Below are 21,029 nucleotides of genomic sequence, written 5' to 3' on the forward strand. Positions count from 1 at the left end.
CTGCAATCATGAGAACCGGCCAACGAAGTGCTACTATGCCCATCGAGTCACAGATGTACAAGAGCCCGGTCACATACCATTCCCAAGTGACAAAGCGTTTACCTGCTTCGGCTGGAAGAACCTGGGGGTTTGCAGGTCAGGAGATCACTGCAGATATAGCCATCTGGATACTGGCCTATACGTGGATGCAAAAGGATTCGCGACCCGAGCTCACATAACCTGTCCACACTGGTTACAGTCCAGAAGTGGTGGTGCCTCATGCTGGAATGGTGAGAAATGTCGTTTCGCTCACCAAGACACTGGAATATATGTTGACCGCTGCGACAAGTTTGGTCTCCTACAGGATGTGGAGGGTATGGATTATGCACCCGGCTATATCCAGGATGTGGTTTCTCAGAAGCTAGAGATCTCCCCGCACCGGGTTCCCAGGTCGATGGCGAGTCCCGAATATGGACGCAGCGGAGCTCTCGATGTTGGGGCCTCGTTAGCTTCACCACCTTCAGTGACGGCTCGCTCGGATCCAAAGGCAGGCAATTCTCCTGTAACCCCCATTCGGGGCGTGGACACACCTTTCTCGCCCGTGCCAAGTCTTCAGAGCCAGACAGCTACGCATACGCGCCAATCGTCGCAAAGTTCGGTATCTGATGCCATCAAGCCTATTGAGAGGGTCAGCGAGACTGACAATAAAGACCGCGCCGCAGCTCCTGCAGTCCATTATGCCCGACGCAGTAAAGACCCTCGATTGCTCGCAATCCTGGAGAGAAAAAAAGTCTTGCAGAGTCAAAATCCTCCAAAGCGAAAGGTAGTACCCAGCGAATCATCGAACAAGCCCACTGCTCCTTCTTCAGGTCTGGACCAAACAAGTCCTAAAATGAAGAGCACCAACCAATCGATGTCTGTACTACGGAAATGCGAGAATCCACAATGTTCAGCGTCTATTTGGGGCGGCACTCGATGTAGGCGGTGTCAACTCGCCTGGAAGGGTGGCGATCGCCGGGAGTCATCTCCTGGCGTTTTCGCAGAAGACCCGGCGGAAACGACACAAGGCAGCCTTGCGGACCCTCATGCGGAGAACACGGAGTCGAAAGCTTCAGCCCCGTCGAAGGATGAAGAAAATCCAATAGCGAAGAGACCGGCGCCAGATGACCAGTGGAATATCAGCAGAAAACGTGCAAAGCCTCCGACTATGATGAGAGGAAGGCTTCCATCTAATGGAGAAATGGCTCCCCCGCGAGAGGATCAAACCAGGAAGCTTCAATCGCCGCCGAGGACCACGTCCACCGCCAATCAAGATCGGTCTAAGGCCATGGTTCGGGCCAATACGGACGAAGAAAGTTCCCGTAGCAGCGACAAAGAGAATCGGCAGCCAATGACCAGCCCTTTACTTGATGAGCGAACAACGGGTACCAGCGAAGCCTCGTTGTCAGCGTCGATGCAAGACACAAGCCAAGATTGGCGTCCTGAGGAGCCCACGAATCTCCTCATAGAAAGTAGCACTTCGCCCAAGCCATTCACTTGCAGAAACTGTCGAAGCCATCATAAGAAGTGCCTGCATGCGAAGGACGGGACATATGAGCCTGCGCTATGCAAAGCTTTCCTCAAGGATTTAGGTCCGGCACAAAAGGTCAACTCTCGCACGAAAAGCGAGATGCAACAAATTCGAGGCGCAGCTGGCAAATGCTCTTCCGCGAAGACAAAGCCCACAACCTTCCTAAGACACGACGACGATTCATCAATCTCGAACAATGCTGAGACAAGGCTAGACCCGGCGCAGTACAGCTACGAGACTGTGGAGGGCGTTGCAGAGCAGTCTGATGATGATGAGCCAATCGTAGCAGGCAGACGCCGCCGAGCTTATGCTAAACAAGCTGGTAATAGTACAGTCAAGCCGAGCGCAGAAACCGCCAACATCGAAGGCGAGGGATGCAAAGATAGAGGAAGTTCCGTGGTGCAGAGCAGTGTTGAGCCTCTTCCGGCGGGACGCACGACTGTCTGCAAGAGTCCTGTTGCTACACAAGTCGAAGAGACCCGCAGTAGGAAGGTAAGCTCATTGCGCTGGGAAAGCTTGCAGTACACGTCAATCAAAGCGCGTGCGAACGCGACTCGCGACGCTGCCGCCGAAGCTGCCTCTCCTGCATCAGCACCTGAACCCAATCGTGCAAAAACTCCACCTTATCAATTTCTTGAGAGCAGCACCCTGCAGCCTTTCCCCCGACCTATGGTCACGGCTACTGTCGAGCGACCCGGGAAAGATGATCAAGTTGACCAGGTCGACGTCGATATCAGTAGCGTGGTCAGCCGGCTCAAAGATAAAGGCGTCGTGTTCGAAGATGATTCATCAGACGATGAAGTGGGAGAAAGCAGTTCAGCACGAGAGCCAGCAGTGCTTTACCCATGGCAGAGAAAGGATATCTCCAAAGACCTATACGAGATTGCACCGATGCTGCGAGAAATCTCCATTACCGATTCAACGCGGAGTAATTTTGCCAATACAGCCACGAGCCCTAGACGGAGCAAAAAGTCTGCCTGGCGGAACCTGCTCCATTATCAGCTCCAGGTTCGCCGCGAGAAGTTCGGAACAGAGCACCCGCATCGAATGGTAGTCGCACGAGCGGACAGCCAGAAAATCAAGGCTGTCAAATTGCAGGACAGCACAACACAATCCTGGAGGCATCCACTCGATCCACCGCAACCAGAGATAACACAGATGACATTTGATGATTTTATGGGCATGCCGGAAGATCCGATCTTCGAAGACAAGGGTGGCGAACTGGTGTTTAGGGACGGGAAACGGGAGCGTGAATGGGTTGCAAGCGGCGCCATAAGAAGGACACGCAACCAAGGCATCGACCAACGATGGCATTTCATGAGATAATGGGGCGTTATTGTAACATATTTTGGCAGCAAGCCTAAAAAGCTGCTTTGAGCTTATTGCTGCATGATACCCCTTGCGCATATTTAGAGATAGCAACTGGCTAGGTTGACAGCGACTAGCTTACGCCTCTCAGCTTTTGGCGGCCTACTTGGAAAGGCTAGAGCAGCGTGCGTATTTCATCGCAAGGAATCTGTACAGGACACGACCAGCCAGAGGCCGGATATGTAGAACCCTTTGCAACAGCGTGGTATTTCCCCGCTCATCCCACAAATATCGAGACCTTACCAGAGGGCAAAGTCAGTAAGAGCTCGACGCAGCGGGACAATTCGGTCAACATACCGCCATGACCAGGCACGAAAGACCAACATATGGACTTAGGCGTTCTCCTATACGTGCTGACTTCCAGAAGATTCCCATTATCCCGTCTTTGTTGCGATCCATTATTGAAGGGAAGATGGCGTGAATATATGTTGAGGTGCAAATGAACAGGAGAATCACGAGCAGCAGCGACTGGAAGTTGAAGATGGCGGTCATGGTGAAGTCGCGGTCATCGATTGACGGAGTTGCGGTGTCGTGACCTGTGTGAAGGCTGCCAATAGATCAGTCGTTTACTTATTGGCCCAAGGTCGTGCCGTTGAGCGGCGAGGTGAATGTCTTATCTACCTGTGGAAGAGTGAGGTTAAGAACAAACTGGCCTCCAGTTGAGGCATAGCGTGTCGCCTTTCCTCTCCTGCCCGGGCAAGTTTGCCGAGGAAGGCATCGACCCCAGCTTGCGCCGCCAACTGACGACTTCTATGGCGTTCATCTTCTTCTTACCCATCTCGCCTACTGCGCAGGCCGCTTTATAGGCCGTTGCAGTCACTCTGTTACAGATACGTTGTCCGAGAAGCTCGACGCTCGTACTGCACTCCTTCACCATTCCTACAAAGCTACCACCCTGCACCACCGTGCGTCCATCATGGCTCCCAACGATACCGTCACCATGAATCCTAACCAGGTCAACAAATTTCCATACCTTAAAGCCCACCAATTTCCCGGGCCGTATGTGCGGCCTCTCAAGAAGCACAAGGCTATGGAATACCGCGCCCGCGCCGGCAAGCATCACGGCACGCTCAACTTTGGCAAGGACCTCGAGAATGCACTATACGCCTACGGCAACCCAGCCCACCCCGACATCAGCGACCCACACGCCGACTCTTTAACCTATCTCAACCGACTCCCGACTCCCAACCACTCGCACCGGCCACATCCTTTCCACAGCAGCGGCAAAGACGCGGAGAAAAACGGCCATCAGCAACCTTTCCCGGAGACACTGCGCGTGCTGGACGAGATTGTCACGGACTTCATCATCGAGGTCTGCCACGAGGCAGTCGACCACGCCACCTTTGAAGGCCGTCACAAAGTCAACCCGCAGGATATTACGTTTGTGTTCCGCAACGATAAGGCCATGCTGGGCCGCATGCGCGCCATGTCGAGTAAGAGCAGGGTAATCAAGGAGCAGAGGAAGATGGCCGATGATAAACCCATGGGAGAGAAGATGACGGTGGATCAGCTGATGGAGTTGGGAGAGGCGGCGGGCGAGGAGGGTACGGGCAAGGGTAAAGGTCGGGGCAAAGGGCGTAGGAAGCGTAAGGCGCAGGACGTGGACGATGCGCCGAGCCCGGCGGGCGGTGTGTCGGATGGGGGTTCGGAAGATGGAGACGGTGCGACTAGGGACGGGGAGGAGCCGTTGGCGAAAAGGGCACGCAGCGAGAACGCTTCTTGAGACGAGCAAGCTTGATTGGCAACCACCGGCCAATTACTCAACTACTCGCGACACCCTTTGCCTCCGAAACCAGGCTTGCCGCCCCGCCGAACCATATGGATCCTGCTTAGGATGGTTTTCGTATCACCAGCAGTTCACACATTCGGCACATACTTCAAGCAACCATGAGCTACGGCTTCAGCATCGGTATGGCTTGCATATTTCGCTATTCATTCTTCGAGATTCAGATATCTAGCTGGACGAAGACGAGATGAAAACGATAGGACGATGAGAAGTCAGCCACGATGATTTGAAAGTCGGCAAAGCACGATTCGTTGCCTTGATTGTACCTACGGGCCACACGTTTTACGGGCCGAGTTACTAGTATGGCGGCGTCCTTTATTGGACACTGGCTCACCTTTGCCAGCCATCGACGATCACCACTCACGTCTGCGTCACTTATTTGGCACCAAGCCGTCTGCAAGACCTAGTGCACAATGTCTCCGGCATTCGTCCGCGTCGAGTGCTCTCCGCCTGTTCTTCGGAGTGCGAGGATCAATTCGCGGCGTTGCTCCACCTCGGACGCCAGTCGCGTTCCCACGCCCTCTTGGACTCGCAACTTAGGTAGAGCTGAAGGAATGCAGGGCCACTGCTTCCTCTCTACCCCAACAATGCATGTTCGGATTGCTCCAACACTCGCTTAGCTGATACTTTTTCCGCTTCTCCTGTTTTACCAGCACGCTCTCTTCGTCTCTTGCTCATACTGCGTCTCGAACTAACTCTGCCGGCTCTTCGGCGGATCACTCACAGTCTACCAGCAGACACGCTCTCGCCTCTGTTTTGCCGGTTCTGTCCACCCTGTCTCCTCCCGCCCTTGTCGCCGCCGCCTCCTTCTTTGTTTGTCGAGCCTTCACCACCACCCAACGTCAGCTGTGCGGTTGCCAGCCGGTTCGACAGGTCCATCTGAGAGCGGATCGTGTTAGCCAGGTACGACACGGTCAGCACGTCCTGCACGTGATTGCTGAAGTCCTTCTCGATCTCGGTTGGGTCCACCTTGGGCGCCAGCGCCAGGGTGTTGAGCAGATATTGGCCCAGAGCAGTGCTGGGCTCGGTCTCCTCCTCAATGACGGCTTCCACGTAGCGGCCCACGCGGTCTAGCATTCCCAGCGTGTCCTCGATGGACTTCTCCAGGTTCTCAATGTCGGTGAGGATATTGGTGGTGCGGGTCTCGGTGTCCTTGGCTCCAGAGACGGCGGCCAGGCCGGCGCGGTCGGACTCGGTGTAATTGATGGTATGGGGTACGGGAATGAAGGCAGCCGAGTCGGCGGCTCGCTCATCGGTCGTGCCAACGGGGCTGGAGATGTAAGTGTTGATTTGGATGTCTTGGCCCGGCTCCGATGAGACTGTCAGATGCACGGCGGGGTAGGGAAAGGTGCCTTCGTTGGGTGACGAGTAGTGGTTCTGAATGAGGGCGGAGAAAGTGTTCAGGTCGGATGAGGTAGCATACCAGCCAACAAGGATTTCTTTGGGGTTGGCGCGTAAGTGTAGGGACAGCATAGATTTTTGGCACTCCATATCAACTTCGACCTGGTCAGTCGTTTCGGTGTGGCCGACCGCGAAGGCCGAGTGGACGGTAACGAGGGTCTCATCGTTGTCGCTCCGGGTGCCCAAGAGCGTGCCAATCACTCGATGTTGATCAAGAGGCCGGCGTGTAGAGTGATCGAGGATACTGAAGAGGGCCTGGGGCTGGATGACCACGTTGAGGGGTGTGGTTGCCGCCTGTGTACCGGCGGCGGCGGGGCCAAGCGGTCGCGCCAGGTGAAGGAAGCCGTTCTGCGAAGGCATGGTAGAGGTCCGAAGTGTGTAGGGGATGATTGATCAGGACCGTCCTCGCCTTGAGTGGGAGTTTGCAGAGTGAAGTCGAGAGAAGGCTCAGGTGCGCAGGGTCGGGCTGCGCTTCTCCGCCAGGATCAATCAATCTTCAAAAGTTCGCCGCGATTTTCGTGTGGGAGGCGCCTTGCCGCATCAGGCATGGTGATGACGGAGTTAACCAGTCGTCTATCCGCATGGCAATTGCATCACTTGAGCATCGCTCTTGACTTTTGCCATCCTCACTTTTCTTTATGGCCTGTTCGTCTGGATTTTTATACGAATGGTCCTTGGGTTGTCGATGTTGCATAGACTATAGACATGGTATCTGCTCAGGAAAGAGCATCGCTGCTCCGCAAGGATCAGTTGGAACGAAGCCTCTTTGATGAGAAGAAACTGATAGACGAAGGCGTCCTAAAAGAGGACAACCCTCTCGATCTGTCAGATTCGTTCCGCATCCTGTGTGAAGCATGTCGGCGAGGTGATCTCAAGGTTTGTCAGGAGAAGATCCAGGACGGCGTGAATATCAACGCCAAAGATCAGTTCGACTACACGCCACTCATCTTGGCGAGCCTTTGTGGCAATTACGAGACCGTCCAGCTGCTGCTTGAGTCAGGTGCTCTCTGCGAACGGGACACTTTCCAAGGCGAACGATGCTTATATAATGCACTGAACGACAGGATACGTAACCTGCTGCTCTCCTACGACTACTCCAAGTCAACAGATCCTTTGCAGCCATTGGCAGCCCACCTGACTTCTCTATTAAGCAGAGAGCAGCCTAGAACATCCGACATTACCGTCAGCGGCTTCGACGAGTCTTTTGCCCTTCATAAGTTCGTCCTAGCTGCCAGGTCACCTTATTTCAAGAGCAAGCTTTCTTCGGCTCCCGATACCGCAACATGGAAAATCCCGGCGAACCTTCCACCACAATCATTTGGCATTGTACTGAAACATGTTTATCTTGGAGAGCTACCTCGAGATATAGGAGGTGGTCCCGGCACTGGCTTCACCGATTCCGAGGTTCTAGCCGGTGTCGACCGCATCAGCAAGCAATTAGAGATACCTACGAGCCTATCACAACTCATACTTGACAGCAGTGATCGCCGGTTAGCACGACAAAGACGTCAGGACGAGGTTGAAAGGGGCCGTGATCAGCTAGAAACTTGGTTTCGTGCCAGTGTTTTGCAGCATGCCATTGAGGTTGACACCTCGAAAGCGGACGACATCATGTGGGATCGCGGCAACGCCATATTCGCCGATATCCTTCTTCGCGCGGATGAAGATGAGGAGGACGAGGACGACGAAGCGGCAGCATCAGGTTTGAGTGGGCATGTCGCCCCGGGAGAGACGACAAACGTGCTGGGCATGCCACTGGGCCCATCCTCCAAGTCTCGATCACCGTCTCGATCGCGAAAAACTCGACGATCCAAGATCTACCCTTGCCACAAAGCCATGTTGATCAGGTCAGAGTTCTTTATGACCATGTTTGAATCACAATTTAAGGAGGCCCAGGACAGCCCTCACCTCCACATCGTCTCCATAGACTGCTCACCAGAAGTGCTGGAGATCATCCTCACGTTCTTGTATACCGAGAAGGCTGATTTTGGCCTCGAAATTGCCGTTGACGTGCTCTTTGCCGCAGATATGCTGTTTTTGGAAAAGATCAAAGCGAAAGCAGCGGTTGTCATATCGACACTTGGCAATGGCACGGCGACTACCATGCCAGCGGAAGTGGCCAGAGAAGATGATATCATCGACATCTACGAAATCCTTCGTGCTGCTTGGATTACACGAGTGCAACGTCTCGAGGAATTTGCGGCACGGTACATTGCGCACAGATTGGAAACGTATATTGACGATCCCGAATTCGCCGATCTCGTCCAGGAGAGCGCGGGCAGAATCAGTGCCAGACAAGAGACTGACAGTATTGAGCTGCTCGATGACATCCGCTACTATCTGAGTGAGCGCTTCCGGCTGCGTATGGAAGATGTCAATTTCGAGGATGCTATGGACGAAGCAGAAGATGTGGCGGAAGCTCAGACCAATAGTCTGCGATCGGTGACGGATGATGGTCAAGGCGACGGCAAACCTTCGGCGGCAGCACCTCTTCTACAAGAAAACGGCGTTGGCGTACAGAACACGACCGCGCAGCATGCCATCATACAAACAGGCGCAGTTCGCACTCTCGACGGAGAAATTGCTGGAGACGAGATGGCAGCGGATGCGATCAACTACCAGATTCTCCTGGAGAAAATCGACAACCTACTAGACCAGCTGAAGCTCGATGCCTAAGCATAAGCTTTCAGCACGCTAGCCATATCATTACCGCAACATCCGCTGCACCACCAGGCTTCATGGCTCGACGCCCCTAACTTTCCTTGGGTGCCCCTTTGTCACCACGACATCCGGATCTGCTGCATGCGCGCGCTGAAGCTCAAGTTCAACAGGACAAATCTGCGCGCTCAGCAGCAGCAAACGCAACCAGCAAAGCGTGAAAAGCAGGTGGTGGCAGATGCGCATTTCAGCAAGGAGGAGAAGTCGGCCGAGATACACTTCCCAGAAGAGCGGGTCCAGCCCTCGGAAGAGAGCGGAGGTCGAGGCTCAAGGGATTACGGTAGAAGAGCCAGGCAGAGGCCTTTGGAGCATGACCAAGCAGGAGATGGCGAGGGCCACGCGAGGCAAGGGAAAGAGAAGAGACATGATTCTGAAGTAAGTCAGGCTGGTGAAGACCAATTTCGGCAGAGGACGAGGACGGAGACTCGTACGAACATCGCCAGCAGTAACAGCAATTTAAACAACAATGAGAAGATGGAGTTGAGGCCGAAGAAGAACCAGCAGTCCAGTGTGCCGCGGAGGATCACAAGGGACTCCGCGCCGCGTGAGGACATTCATCTACCAGACACGAATACACCGGCCGCTACCTTAGCGAGAGATAGTACTTAGCAGCCACGACTCAATGACGCCGGGGACCTAGGCCCAACGACAGTGATCATAGCGTTGGGGCAATCTGGGACAACTTCTTGCCATGTTTGTCATCCTGAAAAAGAGCGGGCTCATCGATCCATACACCGACCAATCCCGGGATCCTATCAGGACGCTAACATGCATATCCTCGACGCTCATCCGCCCTAGCCACGTATATATACATACGGCTCTCTCTCCGTGCCCGTGTTGTTCGAAGCCATCCAAAAACACAAAAAACAATCGACAAACAGGATTCGCTGATGGTCACCCACTCAACTACTAACTATTCGGCCTGTGGTTTAAGTTGCCTGAGCGGACGGGAAGGCCTGGTCTACACAGCCTGTGGCCGATTGCGAGACTAATTCATGCTTGTTTGCACTATAACTCTGATTCTCAACCCGATTCTTGGGTGTGGTTCCTTCACAAGGGCATAGCACCGGATGACATACCATTTCAAGCGGCTACTCACTCGCAGCGCCCAGCTGAGCATTCAGCCTCCCTGCACGGTAATCTCGGCTGCTGCTGTGTGGCCTTGAGATCATGTCAGGCTATTCAGTGAAATGTCTGATAGCATTGGAATCGAGGCATGTGGGCCCGGCCGCAGCAGCAGCCGCGATTGACGTCTCAAAAGAATGGTATCACTGGAGAAATTTTAGTAAAAATAAGCCGGCCGCGATCCACAGATGAACGCCCTTCTTCTGTGTTGGAAAGTCAACCGTATGTGTCGCGTCGAGCCGGTACGTATATATGGCTTTGATTCAAAAGCCATCTCGGGTCTTGGCGCGCCTACGAAGCATATATGACAACATTGGTCCACAGAAGATGTCCTGCCCATTTGTCAAGACGACTATGACACAAGTAATAATCGGGCGCCCTGTCCGATATGGCCAGCATTTCAAGGCAGAAATCTATCAAGATGAGCGAGACCCACATTAAGTTGAGGATATAGCAGGCCGAGTCACGAGTGTGTCTTGTCACATACGGTGATTGTCAATGAGACTCGGGGCATATTGTAATCCGATGGAATAAAAATGGGACTACACTCCTTGTCAGGCATCGAAGACACAATCACGTAGCAAAGATGCAGCAGGTGAGACATGGAATGATTCAGTTGGATGTCTTTGCATTCTAGGATTTCATGCAGCTTTAAGATGGCCTCGAACTGAAGCAACCGAGCCAATGTCAAAGCGGACGCAAGTGCCACTTGGTATTTGATAGCGGGCTGCTTTACGCTCACGTAGTGGCGCCGAGCATCGCTGGCTCACGGTGGCCTTTCAATTTTGGTTCCGTTCCAGAGTTGATACTCATACAATGATCCAGTAGGGGAAGATAGCTCCCACCGAGCCGCCGGCGCCAGATATAGAATTGGCAACGCCTAGGATGCCATGTAGGTCGAGCTGTCCACGCCTTCCTTGGGATAGTCGGGAACCTTGGCATCGAACCGCTTCTCAATCTGCTTAAGCACTTCCTCGTCCTGCTCAGTGCTTACAAACGAGATGGAAAGACCCTTGGTACCGAAACGACCGGCACGACCGACACGGTGCAGGTATGAGTCAGCATCAGCAGGAAGATCGTAGTTGATGGCGAGGTTGATACGCTCGATATCAATGCCGCGACCAAAAACGTCAGTGGCCACACAGATGCGTTTGTTGAACTCCTTGAACTCTTTGTAGCGCTTGATACTACGTTGGATGTTAGCATAAGTCATGACAGCGAGATTGCTAGAACTTACCGTTCTTCCTGGCTAACACCGGAGTGGACAGCAACGCTGGGGAAATTGCACTCGCGCAGGAGCTTGTCAAGTTCGGTGGCACGGAGAGTACTCTTCACGAAGATGATGACCTGGTTGAACTCAAGCGAGTCGAGGAGATCGTTCAACTTGCGGTTTTTCTCCGACTCCTCAAGCTTGATAGCATACTGTTGGAGACCGTGCAGGGTGAGCTTGGTCTCGTCATCGACGTAGATCTCCAGGGGGTTGCGCATGAATTTCTTGCAGATAGGTCGGATGTCTTGAGAGAGAGTGGCGCTGAACATCATCACCTGCTTCTCGGTTGGAGTGGCACGGAAGATCTCTTGGACGTCACGACGCATGTCTGAGCAGTGTTAGTGGACTAAGACGTCGCCAAGGTCGGGGATAATATGGTGCCTACCAATCTGGTCCAACATCTTGTCGCACTCATCAAGGACGAAAGACTTGACATTGCGGAGTGATAGGATCTTGTCGCGAACAAGAGCATTGAGACGCCCGGGGGTGCCGACGATGATGTTGGGGCAAGTCTCCTTGTTCTTGATGATTTCGATATCCTTCTGGATTGGAGTTCCGCCGTAGAAGACACCTGTCTTGACGTTGGGCAGATACTTGCTGAAGCGAGCGTACTCATTCTTGATCTGATAGGCCAACTCGCGGGTGTGGCACATGACTAGGACCGAGCATTCACCATCGACGGGCTCCAGCTGGTTGAGGGTTGTGAGGACGAAGACGGCCGTCTTACCGAGACCAGATTTGGCTTGGCAGAGCACGTCGACGCCGAGGAGGGCCTGCGGAATGCAGTTCTGCTGGACTGTGTGGATCGAACGTTAGATTGTGATCGCAGAACGAATGAAGGACGAAGCGCATCGCAGGTGTCGGTCCGTCCATCTCCAAGCCAATGCACTAGATAGCCGCGCGTATATTTTTCAACTCCTCCCAGCTGAGGGGTAGTGGGCTCCTCCCACTCTGCCTCGATTGCTACATCGAGAAAGACGATATCGCAAATGAGAGAGCATGGTGACATTCTCAGTGCACCACACAAACTCGATGGCGATGATTCATGCAGTCCGCATCATCCTGCTACCGGATGACGCGGACTGCAGAACGTTCAGACACCTGTTCTCAGGGTCGCGGCTTTCGCCAGCTATCCGCAGTTGTAATCTGTCTGGCTCATGCTCGGCTTGATTGTCGATTGGCCCCTTTGCTTTGGAGATGGACGAACTCGTAGGGAGTGAAGAATTGCAAGAATGTGATGGACTAACCCTCCGAAGGATGCTCGAAACCGCAATCGGTAATGGCTCGAATCAATTCGGGCTTGAGCAGGAAATCGCGGAAGCTGGACGAGTGGGCGCCTGCATAACTGCCCTTGGTCTTGTCGCCGACAGTAGCTGTCGCCGCAGATTTCTTAGCCGCGCCATTGGTGGCAGGGGCCTCTGTGGTCTGAAGCTCTTCATCGGAGTAGTCGATGAGATCCTCTTCGGCAGACATGGTGTTAGATGCGAAGTTGTGCTGTAGTTAGGCTAGAATGAGGCTCGCAGCCGGTGGCGGTAGGAGAGACGTTGGCTCGCAGAGTGTTCCGCAGTTAGAGTAGGTACGACACCAGAGCGACCGGCGTCAGTGTATCAAAGAGGTTTCGCAACGTTTGCGACTGTGATCGGAGGTCAAGATAAATCGGTCGTTGATGATAACAAAGAAGACCAAGATGTTTGCGGGTTGAGGATGAGGCAGAAGTCGCAGGAATGCGGCGGTGACCAAGCTAGTCTACTTATGTGCTAGCGTGATCAGACCTTGCGGGGTCTTGGCAGGAACTGTCTGCCCTCAACCACAAAACATATCACGCCCGCCTTTCACATCTCACGCTCATATGTGATTGTGGAAGAAGGTCAGAGTCTGACTAATAATGATCAGACCAAATGGGCAGGTCCAAGGCAGAGAAGAAGGGTGAGGGGATCCAACAGCGGCACCTTCACTCGAGGCTGTCATATCTGCATCAGGCTGCGACCTATCTCTCAACAGCACCCTGTCAGGCACCAGCCTCGAATAAAACAGCAGACCACGAGACCGACAGCAGAATTAAAGGACCCCTGACAAGATCGCAAGACGGGTTTTCGACGAACGAATCTCGACATCTTTTGACGCATGTTCGAGGAATCTCGAGAAAGACTCAAATCAGAGTGGCACGAGATATGAAGAGATCACTCTGTAAGCGGTGCCAGAGTCTCCTCGTCGCCGGTTCATCCAGCACAGAAGGTGTGCAGAATCTCAGCATAGACGAATCGAAACCCTGGGCCGATGTGTTTGAGATCTACTGCAGCACCTGCGGCACAGTCAAACGCTTTCCTATCGGCCAAACACGAACTAGACGGAAGGACGGCACGAAGGAACTTCCCCGTGGTTCCTCGGTCAGATCGGGGGATGGAAACAGTATTTCGCAATTGAAGTAGTCCTGAGATGCTTGTCCAATGCATATGACCAGAAACTCAAGTTGACCAACGCCAGGCGCCATTAGACGTCGCTTTTGATCCCAAACACTCTCGCTCGCAAATGCGTTTAGTCATACAGTCGTAGATGAATTGACATGCTGTCCATAAAAATCTTGCCGTGAGGCTTCCTTCTTTCATTTCGCCAGCAAAAGCTTCCGTATTTGCTAGGTAGGTATCATAGTGATGTTCGAACAGTCGTCGTGCGGTCAGATATTAGTAAGATGGTTGGGTCGATGTGGGTCGGTAGGTCGGTAGGTCGGTAGGTCGTGTTGCTGCTATGGGTTTAACGACGGTGTCGATCTCTTGCAGCTTGACTTTGGTGAGAGGGGGTTGCACGCTCCATTCTGCCGTCGGTGGCGTCGACCCGAGCCCGGAGACGTTTGACAACTTCCTTGATGTGGGTGATGCGCCGGAAGTCGGCGTCTAGTCTGTCGATATCGGCCATGATGCGGTGCATGCGCTCAATTTCGGCGTCTGCATCTCGGCTAGTCCGGCCATGGCGGTCGCTGCTTGAGTTGACGGACCGTTCCGTGGCTTCTTCGAGCTGTGAACATGGGTTAGCGAGAACAAAGGTCCGGGGCCAATGGAGAACCATACCTCATTGATGCGAGTGCTGATCTGTCGCATGACATTGTCGAGATGAGTCTGAAGCGCTTGCAGATGACGAGGATCCAGGATGACACGATTGGGAGGGCCGGTGCTGCTGGCGGCGCTTGCGGCGCGCGAAGATGGCTGAGAGTGACGGCTTGGAGCTCTGCCCCGGTCGGCATTACCACCTTGATGACTGCGCTGGGCCATGACTTCTTGCTGGCGGCGAAGAAGCTGGATCTCTCCCTGTGTCAGTCCTAATTCGGTGTCTGCGACTGAACGGACCGACTGAGAGGCGGACATGGACAGGGCAGAGCATGTACTGGTATTGGTGGACAGGGGGCAGGAGACTTAATCAACATAGCAGGTTTCTCGAATCCGATAGGTGGGAGGCGTGGCAGAATCAGGAGCAGCGCAGCAGAGGCAGGGCAGCGATACAGCTGCGAGATATGGCCAACGTCGTTTGTGGGAGCATGGTCGACTGACGCCGGTTGCGTGGAGGAGGTGACGGGACGGTTCCTAGGCGAGCGCAGATTGTTTGACGAAGCGCTCGAGGTGTCTCTGAGTTTTTGCGCGGTGTCAGATCAAGATCAGGATCAGTATCAGGCTGAGGGCGGGTAGCAAGCGGCGGGACGAGGGACGGCGGTAAAGGCGGGCGCTGCGGAGGCCAATGCAAATTGGATCTTCGGCTTCCAGGCGATGGGGTTACCCGCAGGAGAGAGTCAAAGAGAGAGTGAAGAGAGTAGCGGGAGGAAGCAAGCAACCCTCAGGGCTACGGTCGTTGCATCGAGCCTGCGACGAAGAAGAGAGGAGAGGAAGAAGAGGAGCGCGAAGAGCACGAGCGTGGTTAGTTTGGTGGTCTGGCTTGTATGGTCAGTCCTCCGTGCCTCTCTCCTCCTCTGTTGCCTCCACCCCTCACCCACCCACCCATTCACTTTCTTTTCTACAAAAGGCGCCCACTCAAAGCGTTTACCAGGGCTCTATTGGACCGCGTCCCAGTCTACGCAGCCGATCCTCTCACGACTCCAAACCTGCAGCGGCAACAGTATACGCTTGCAAGCCCGACGACAGAGCCCTGAATCTTTTCCATACCCCAAAAGATTCTTGTTTTAACTATAGCCTGGGCGCTGAGCTTCAGTACCACTACTCCAACTCCCCTCTCGTCTGCTCCCCAACTCCCTGCCCTACGGCCGCTCGCGCTGTCAGGACCCAGGTTACCGAGCGCTCTCAATTTCAAATTGACCTGGCACAACATACGTCTTCCGCGGCCTTTGTGGCGCCGTCTACAAGAGCTACGCAGTATTGCTGGACAGACATCCCCAATATCCTGGTTGCAGCCTGGTTTGCGCTGACTGGCAGCTGCATATTGTTCATGCACTGCTGCACCCAAGTGGACGCTTCTGCTGCACCACTGCTGCACCCGAAATCACCTTATTGCCACTTCGCTCCATCCCATTTGCCTGCGAAACCCCTGACCGGTGAGACCCAATGCCTCTGTCTGGCAAGTAGAAGTCGACCATCGTGAAACACTGCCTCACCATTTACGAGCGCTAGCCGATCAACCCCCCTTGTGCACCTGCGGCCGAAGCGGGTCGAAATACCCCCGAAGTCATAGCTCTTCTATCATCATGGCAAAGGACAAAGAACGCTCCATCAACCCTGCGCAACAACAACGCAAGCTCGAAAAAGCTAAAGCCCTCAAAAAATCCAAGGCTGAACAGACCAACCGCCGCAATGAGAAACTAGCGCGCCGCAACCCCGACCGCCTGCAACGCCAAATCGATGACCTCAAAGCTCTCGAGTCGTCTGGCGAGATCAAGCCGCGTGAGAAGACGATTCTCGAAGACCTCGAACGAGACTTGCGCGCTGTGCGCAAAGCGAGAGAAGCACTTGGCGACAAAGCCCCGCAGTATGGAGGCGGCAATCGTCCGCCACGCCGGGATGACGGCGCCAGCGAGTCGGTATTGGGAAAGAGGCAGCATAACGGGCAGCGCATACCTCCAAATCGGAGACAAAACGAGAATGAGAGTGAGACAGATGAAGATGTGCGGCGCATTCCCATGCCGGAGGACACGCCGCCGCCCGTGCCACGCCAGCAACGACGTTACTTTGGAAGTGAGACTGAAGCAAGTTACTCGCCGCATCCAGCAGCGCCGGTGATAGAGACCAAAACTACATACAGTGCCGCTCCACAACTTCGCGACCTGAAGAAGGAAGCAACCTCGCGGTTCGTTCCGGATATAGTCCGTCGCAAGCAGGATGCGGTCAAAGGCCATGGCGCGCTGGTGGAGCCTGAGGAGATGGATCGATTGGAGGCTCAAGGATACTACGGTCAGAAGGCGCCGGAGAAGGAGGCAGACCAGAAGCCAGCGGAGGCCGAGGACAACGAGGAGGTGAGGCGTCTGGCGGAAGAAGAGGCAAGATTTGAACGCGAGCTGGCCGCGGGCATGAAGGATGAAACCCCCGAGCACGAAGCTCAGAAGCTTGCACCTACAGGGCCAGCCCATACGAACAGGCACGTGGAGATCGAGGAGGTGGAAGACGAGGACGGCTGATCTTCCAAGAGAATGCACGCCCTCAGACTCGCTGTCAATCTTGTCAGTCTCAACAACTGACACGACAAAACGCCACCCCATCCACCGTCGCCGGCACTTGTGCAAATGAGACGCCCCGTCACCAACAAGTACGCGGCCACAACATCCGCTTCCTCGCAAGCGGCAGCACGAGCAGCAAAGATCTTCTCCCACTCGACAGCACCGCGTCAGCGCATCAGACTTTCCGACTGGGAATGCTACGCCATTTCGGCCGCATGCCATCACTGCACATCCTCGTCTACTTCACGAGTTGTACACACAAAACACACAACACGGCATAGCACGGCGAGCCAGAGAGGTTGTGGTTGGAGGGCGCCGAACGCAAAAAGGACGCGTGCATGCGATAATGCAATGCAATGCAATAACAGACCATAAAGTATCAGAGCCCCCCAACGGGTTGGCCTCTAGGAAGGATTTCTTCCATGTCGCTAAAATACATGTCTCTCTACAACCTCATCACTTCCTTGCGCCTTGTGCGCGTTTATGCGCACGCGCGCGCGTGTCTATTGTCTCTTCCTTTCTGCCTGTCTGTACCTCATCCCGGTCTCATTGCCGGCTAACCCAGGCGAGCGATGCTAGGCCGTCCTTGCAGCCTTCCGATGAGCAGAATGGATCTGCTACGGATCATTCGCAGATTGATCTGGCCCGAGATGGTTCTCCTGTCTGTCTGTCGCTACCGTTAGTCGCAGCATGTTGGACCAGAAATAAGAGACGCGTCTGATTGCAGAACAAGGCCGCCGAAGTCGATCTGGAACTGACAATCATGATGAGTGGGTATGATGAACAGTGCGATTGCTGACTCTGAAAAAGCCTCTCTCATTCATTTGCTTCCCCTAGCTCTACTCTAGCACATGGTGTCTTATCCTTGGACTATCCTACTGCCCAAGAACACAAGAGTCTACCACAAAAGAAAGTCTCGTCACTCCAATGAGGTCAACATCAGCCATCCAACGTTGCTCCATGCTGTGTTCCATCAAAGCCACAATGGCTCGTTTCCGACAAATAGTTCAAGTCAAGATCCAACAACGCCCACGCAGATGCCGATGCGAACGCCCGGCCGGTACACCGGCCCAAAGTCGCCAGTCTCCCTCAATCGAATTACATCACTCATATTTCGTGATCATGATGTACGCCTTCACCAATACGAATCGCCCCCACGCTGCTCATGCCCAGGCTCTCATCACCGCAAGCCTCTGCAGGGAACGGTTCTGACATCCCGCTTCAGGAAGGGACTCGGCATGTTGTCGCCCTCGGTATCTGGATCCCAAATCGGTACGGGCGGAAGATCCTTCTCCTCCCGCATGAACTTGGACCTCAGACCGCTGCCGAGATCACTGCTCATTGGGCGACCGCCTGCACGAGCTTGTGCTAGTTCAACCAGAGTCCGGCCTCCAACGACGTTGCCATTGGCACATTCTTTCGCGGTGCCGAGCTTGCTCTGAAGCTTACCAGTTGTGTTGGTGCGGCGGATTGGTGATGTGCTGCCAGTAAAGTTGGCGTCCAGTGGCTGAGTAGGAATCTTGCTCAGTCTCCTACCCGGGCTTTTGGGGGCTCGAAGGTCTCCATCGGTGGTGGACCGGGTAATGTTGCTATTGTTTGCCTGAGCATTAGCGGCAGCGATGCTGGCTTTCACTGCCTCAGCCTTGGCGCTGGCCAGAGTATTGGTCGGAAAGAGATTCGGTTTGGATGTCAGCCGCTGCATGGTAGCAGTGGTGTTCTGGCGTCCGAAGCCGGGACGACTCTTCAGAGGTAGAGGCATTGGTTGCTTGAAAGGATCAGTGCTGGCGACAGTTGGCTTCACCCGTGTTGGGCTGGGCAGTTCCGGGATCCCATCGTCTTCCTCGTCTGAGAAGTCGCTTCCAGGATCGATATTCTCCTCGTCTTCGAAATTGTACGCCAAAGTGGGTTCCCATCTAGCCTTCTGCCTCGCAGCTTCAGCAAAAATGTTTTTGACGCCAAAGCTGGTCGTCGTGCTGTTGGCAGTAACTTGTGCGGCAGCAGTACGCCGTGGTGAAAGAGCCAGGCCGGAGATCGACATTGGAGATGCTTCGGACATTTGCACGTCCATAGGTGAATCGAGTGTCGTCTTTGCCCGGGAGAAAGGAGTTTTTGTTTTCTTCGGCGGCAGCGGCCTCATGGTTGAGGATGTGGGCGAATGCAACGACAACTCCGAAAGCTCACTGATGTCCGTGGTAGACGGGAAGTCTTCCTCGCCCATGGTGTTGATGGACGACGAATAACTCTTCTGGCTTACTGTCCGGCCATTCGTTTCCTTCGCTGGTACGGGTTCCGACGGCCTGCTACCCGACTCAGCCAGCACTGCATCGACCTTGTTTTGGACCTCGTCGTCGAATTGGCTTCGCAAACGGTCCACCTCCAAATTAACTTGCCGAGTGATCTCTAAGCGAGCCTTGACCTCCCACTCCCGTCTGACTTGGGCCTCGATCTCGGCACGCATGGCCGCCTGGTCAGCCTCCATGGCTGAGAGTCTCTCTTCTGCTTGATGCAATCTCTGCTCCGCAAGCTCCTCCTTGGTCTTCAGGATCTTTCCCAACCCAACCATCTCTTGTTGCCGTCTAGCCAGCCAGATATAAGGTACGGTAAGTAAAGAGGCGGTATCGGGTCGTTGATGCGGATTAGTCTTCAGACATTGGTTGATGACGTTGGACAGGTCCTTGGAATACGTGCTGGGGATAGGCGCGTACTCGCCCTTTCGTATCCGCTGTATGAGTTGGAGGTGAGAGTTGGCATTGAAGGGAGGATTGTGGGTGCATAGCTCATATATGATGCAGCCGACCGACCAGATATCGGAATGCAGGGTGTACTTTTCCGATGCGCAGATCTCGGGCGACATGTAGAAGGGTGTGCCAACATAGGTGGAGGCGAAATCGTGGGACTGCATGAGCTTGGATAGGCCGAAATCGCCCAGCTTCACCGATTGATCGGCTCCTAGGAAGATGTTCTCTGGCTTGAGGTCTCGGTGTAGGATCATGTCCTTGCCCTTTGGACGGGTGTCCTTCTGACGAGCAAAGTCACTACCAGCCTCTGCAGGATCGACGCCATAGTGGCATCTATATAAGGCTGTGACGAGCTGACTGAGAATTCTCCACACGAACTCTTCTTTTGGGTATTCACGCTTCTTTTTCAGATCTTTGATGACTGTGCCTAGATCGCCTCCGCCGCAGTACTCCATATAAAGGTACAGCTCTTGGGTCTGCTTGAGGTGTTCGCGATGGAAATAACCGACAATATTGGGATGCTTCAGGGAGGCAAGGATGGAGAACTCGGCGTGAAGTTGATCGCGCTCCTTTGTGGACATCTTGAGGTAATTGATCTCCTTACGACAAAGGATCTGATTGAGGTCAGCTGGGCGGGAATCACGCTGGCCATGGAAGGGAAGGAACATACATGTCCATCGTTCTTTCTTCGCACCTTCCTGATGATGCCAAAGGCGCCGCGGCCTATTGGGAGTTAGCTGTAGCCAGTGGAAGGATTGAGGAAGGCGCATACCGATGATCTCAAGCACATCGTACTTGTCGTTGTCCGCTTGCACCAAGGCCATGGTGGGCTCTGCAGACGAAGATATCGACAAGGCGATGTCCGCGGGTATTTTGCTGTTTTAGTATGAGCGAGAAAGTTGCACTAAAGGGTCTCATCGATGAGTGTATCGCGACTGAGGGTTTGGTGAGGAGTGGCGACGTCGACAACGCCGTTGCCAGAGCGGCCTTGGTGTCGAAACGGGTAACCGATGCAAGAGGGTTGCGAGGGGCAACCACCAATCCGACGTCACTTCTTGGCATAAATCGACCCTCTTCAAGTTGCACGCATTCGTCCGCTCGTTAGCCCACCATCGGCGTTGTGGTTGCAGCACCTATATGCTGTTGCACAAAAGGAGAGATACCTGGCACATCTCGATGCGTTTTGCCGCACCCTTCAAGCTCGTGTTCGGTATCCTCCAGACTGTATCTGTACAGCCCTCCCAAGCCAGTACTACTTCGGACAAGGAGGCATGAAGCGCACTTGCATCTGACTCGTGTTATAGCAGCATACCGCATGGTGTAGATGAAGTTAATACGTCTCTCTAGTGTAGGCTACGACTTGTAAACGGTCCTGACCAGCGAGAGTCCCCGACATCTAGGTATTGTGATGCGACGACTTCTTG

The 21,029-nt window shown here is 54.1% G+C and overlaps 9 protein-coding genes and 1 non-coding gene across 10 annotated transcripts; 5 read left to right on the top strand and 5 right to left on the bottom strand.

Annotated features, from left to right (window-relative positions):
• Positions 1–1,219: 1,219 nt before the first annotated feature.
• Positions 1,220–2,875, top strand: HMPREF1541_04610 (uncharacterized protein; the record flags this gene model as incomplete). Its single annotated transcript, XM_008718955.1, has 2 exons — positions 1,220–2,041; positions 2,072–2,875. 2 exons carry the CDS (start codon positions 1,220–1,222, stop codon positions 2,873–2,875), a joined length of 1,626 nt encoding a protein of 541 aa, XP_008717177.1.
• Positions 2,876–3,833: 958 nt separating this feature from the next.
• HMPREF1541_04611 (uncharacterized protein) lies at positions 3,834–4,640 on the top strand (the record flags this gene model as incomplete). Its single annotated transcript, XM_008718956.1, has 1 exon — positions 3,834–4,640. The coding sequence occupies one exon, from the start codon at positions 3,834–3,836 to the stop codon at positions 4,638–4,640; it is 807 nt and encodes a 268-aa protein (XP_008717178.1).
• A 783-nt stretch (positions 4,641–5,423) lies between these two features.
• Positions 5,424–6,464, bottom strand: HMPREF1541_04612 (eukaryotic translation initiation factor 3 subunit F; the record flags this gene model as incomplete). The annotated part of the gene is made up of 1 exon (XM_008718957.1): positions 5,424–6,464. The coding sequence occupies one exon, from the start codon at positions 6,462–6,464 to the stop codon at positions 5,424–5,426; it is 1,041 nt and encodes a 346-aa protein (XP_008717179.1).
• A 345-nt stretch (positions 6,465–6,809) lies between these two features.
• On the top strand, positions 6,810–8,780 carry HMPREF1541_04613 (uncharacterized protein; the record flags this gene model as incomplete). Its single annotated transcript, XM_008718958.1, has 1 exon — positions 6,810–8,780. The coding sequence occupies one exon, from the start codon at positions 6,810–6,812 to the stop codon at positions 8,778–8,780; it is 1,971 nt and encodes a 656-aa protein (XP_008717180.1).
• A 906-nt stretch (positions 8,781–9,686) lies between these two features.
• Positions 9,687–9,802, bottom strand: HMPREF1541_04614. Its single transcript, XR_573436.1, has one exon. It is a non-coding gene; the product is annotated as a 5S ribosomal RNA (ribosomal RNA).
• Positions 9,803–10,827: 1,025 nt separating this feature from the next.
• HMPREF1541_04615 (ATP-dependent RNA helicase sub2) lies at positions 10,828–12,690 on the bottom strand (the record flags this gene model as incomplete). Its single annotated transcript, XM_008718959.1, has 4 exons — positions 10,828–11,134; positions 11,185–11,545; positions 11,603–12,013; positions 12,465–12,690. 4 exons carry the CDS (start codon positions 12,688–12,690, stop codon positions 10,828–10,830), a joined length of 1,305 nt encoding a protein of 434 aa, XP_008717181.1.
• Positions 12,691–13,115: 425 nt separating this feature from the next.
• On the top strand, positions 13,116–13,610 carry HMPREF1541_04616 (uncharacterized protein; the record flags this gene model as incomplete). Its single annotated transcript, XM_008718960.1, has 1 exon — positions 13,116–13,610. A coding segment is annotated over one exon (495 nt), but the record flags the coding sequence as incomplete, so codon positions are not given.
• A 358-nt stretch (positions 13,611–13,968) lies between these two features.
• HMPREF1541_04617 (uncharacterized protein) lies at positions 13,969–14,576 on the bottom strand (the record flags this gene model as incomplete). The annotated part of the gene is made up of 2 exons (XM_008718961.1): positions 13,969–14,229; positions 14,283–14,576. The coding sequence occupies 2 exons, from the start codon at positions 14,574–14,576 to the stop codon at positions 13,969–13,971; spliced, it is 555 nt and encodes a 184-aa protein (XP_008717183.1).
• Positions 14,577–15,901: 1,325 nt separating this feature from the next.
• On the top strand, positions 15,902–16,828 carry HMPREF1541_04618 (uncharacterized protein; the record flags this gene model as incomplete). Its single annotated transcript, XM_008718962.1, has 1 exon — positions 15,902–16,828. One exon carries the CDS (start codon positions 15,902–15,904, stop codon positions 16,826–16,828), a length of 927 nt encoding a protein of 308 aa, XP_008717184.1.
• Positions 16,829–18,047: 1,219 nt separating this feature from the next.
• Positions 18,048–20,429, bottom strand: HMPREF1541_04619 (uncharacterized protein; the record flags this gene model as incomplete). Its single annotated transcript, XM_008718963.1, has 3 exons — positions 18,048–20,219; positions 20,276–20,328; positions 20,378–20,429. 3 exons carry the CDS (start codon positions 20,427–20,429, stop codon positions 18,048–18,050), a joined length of 2,277 nt encoding a protein of 758 aa, XP_008717185.1.
• Positions 20,430–21,029: the final 600 nt, after the last annotated feature.

Source organism: Cyphellophora europaea, assembly GCF_000365145.1.
Source record: "Cyphellophora europaea CBS 101466 unplaced genomic scaffold supercont1.4, whole genome shotgun sequence".
NCBI lineage: Eukaryota > Fungi > Ascomycota > Eurotiomycetes > Chaetothyriales > Cyphellophoraceae > Cyphellophora > Cyphellophora europaea.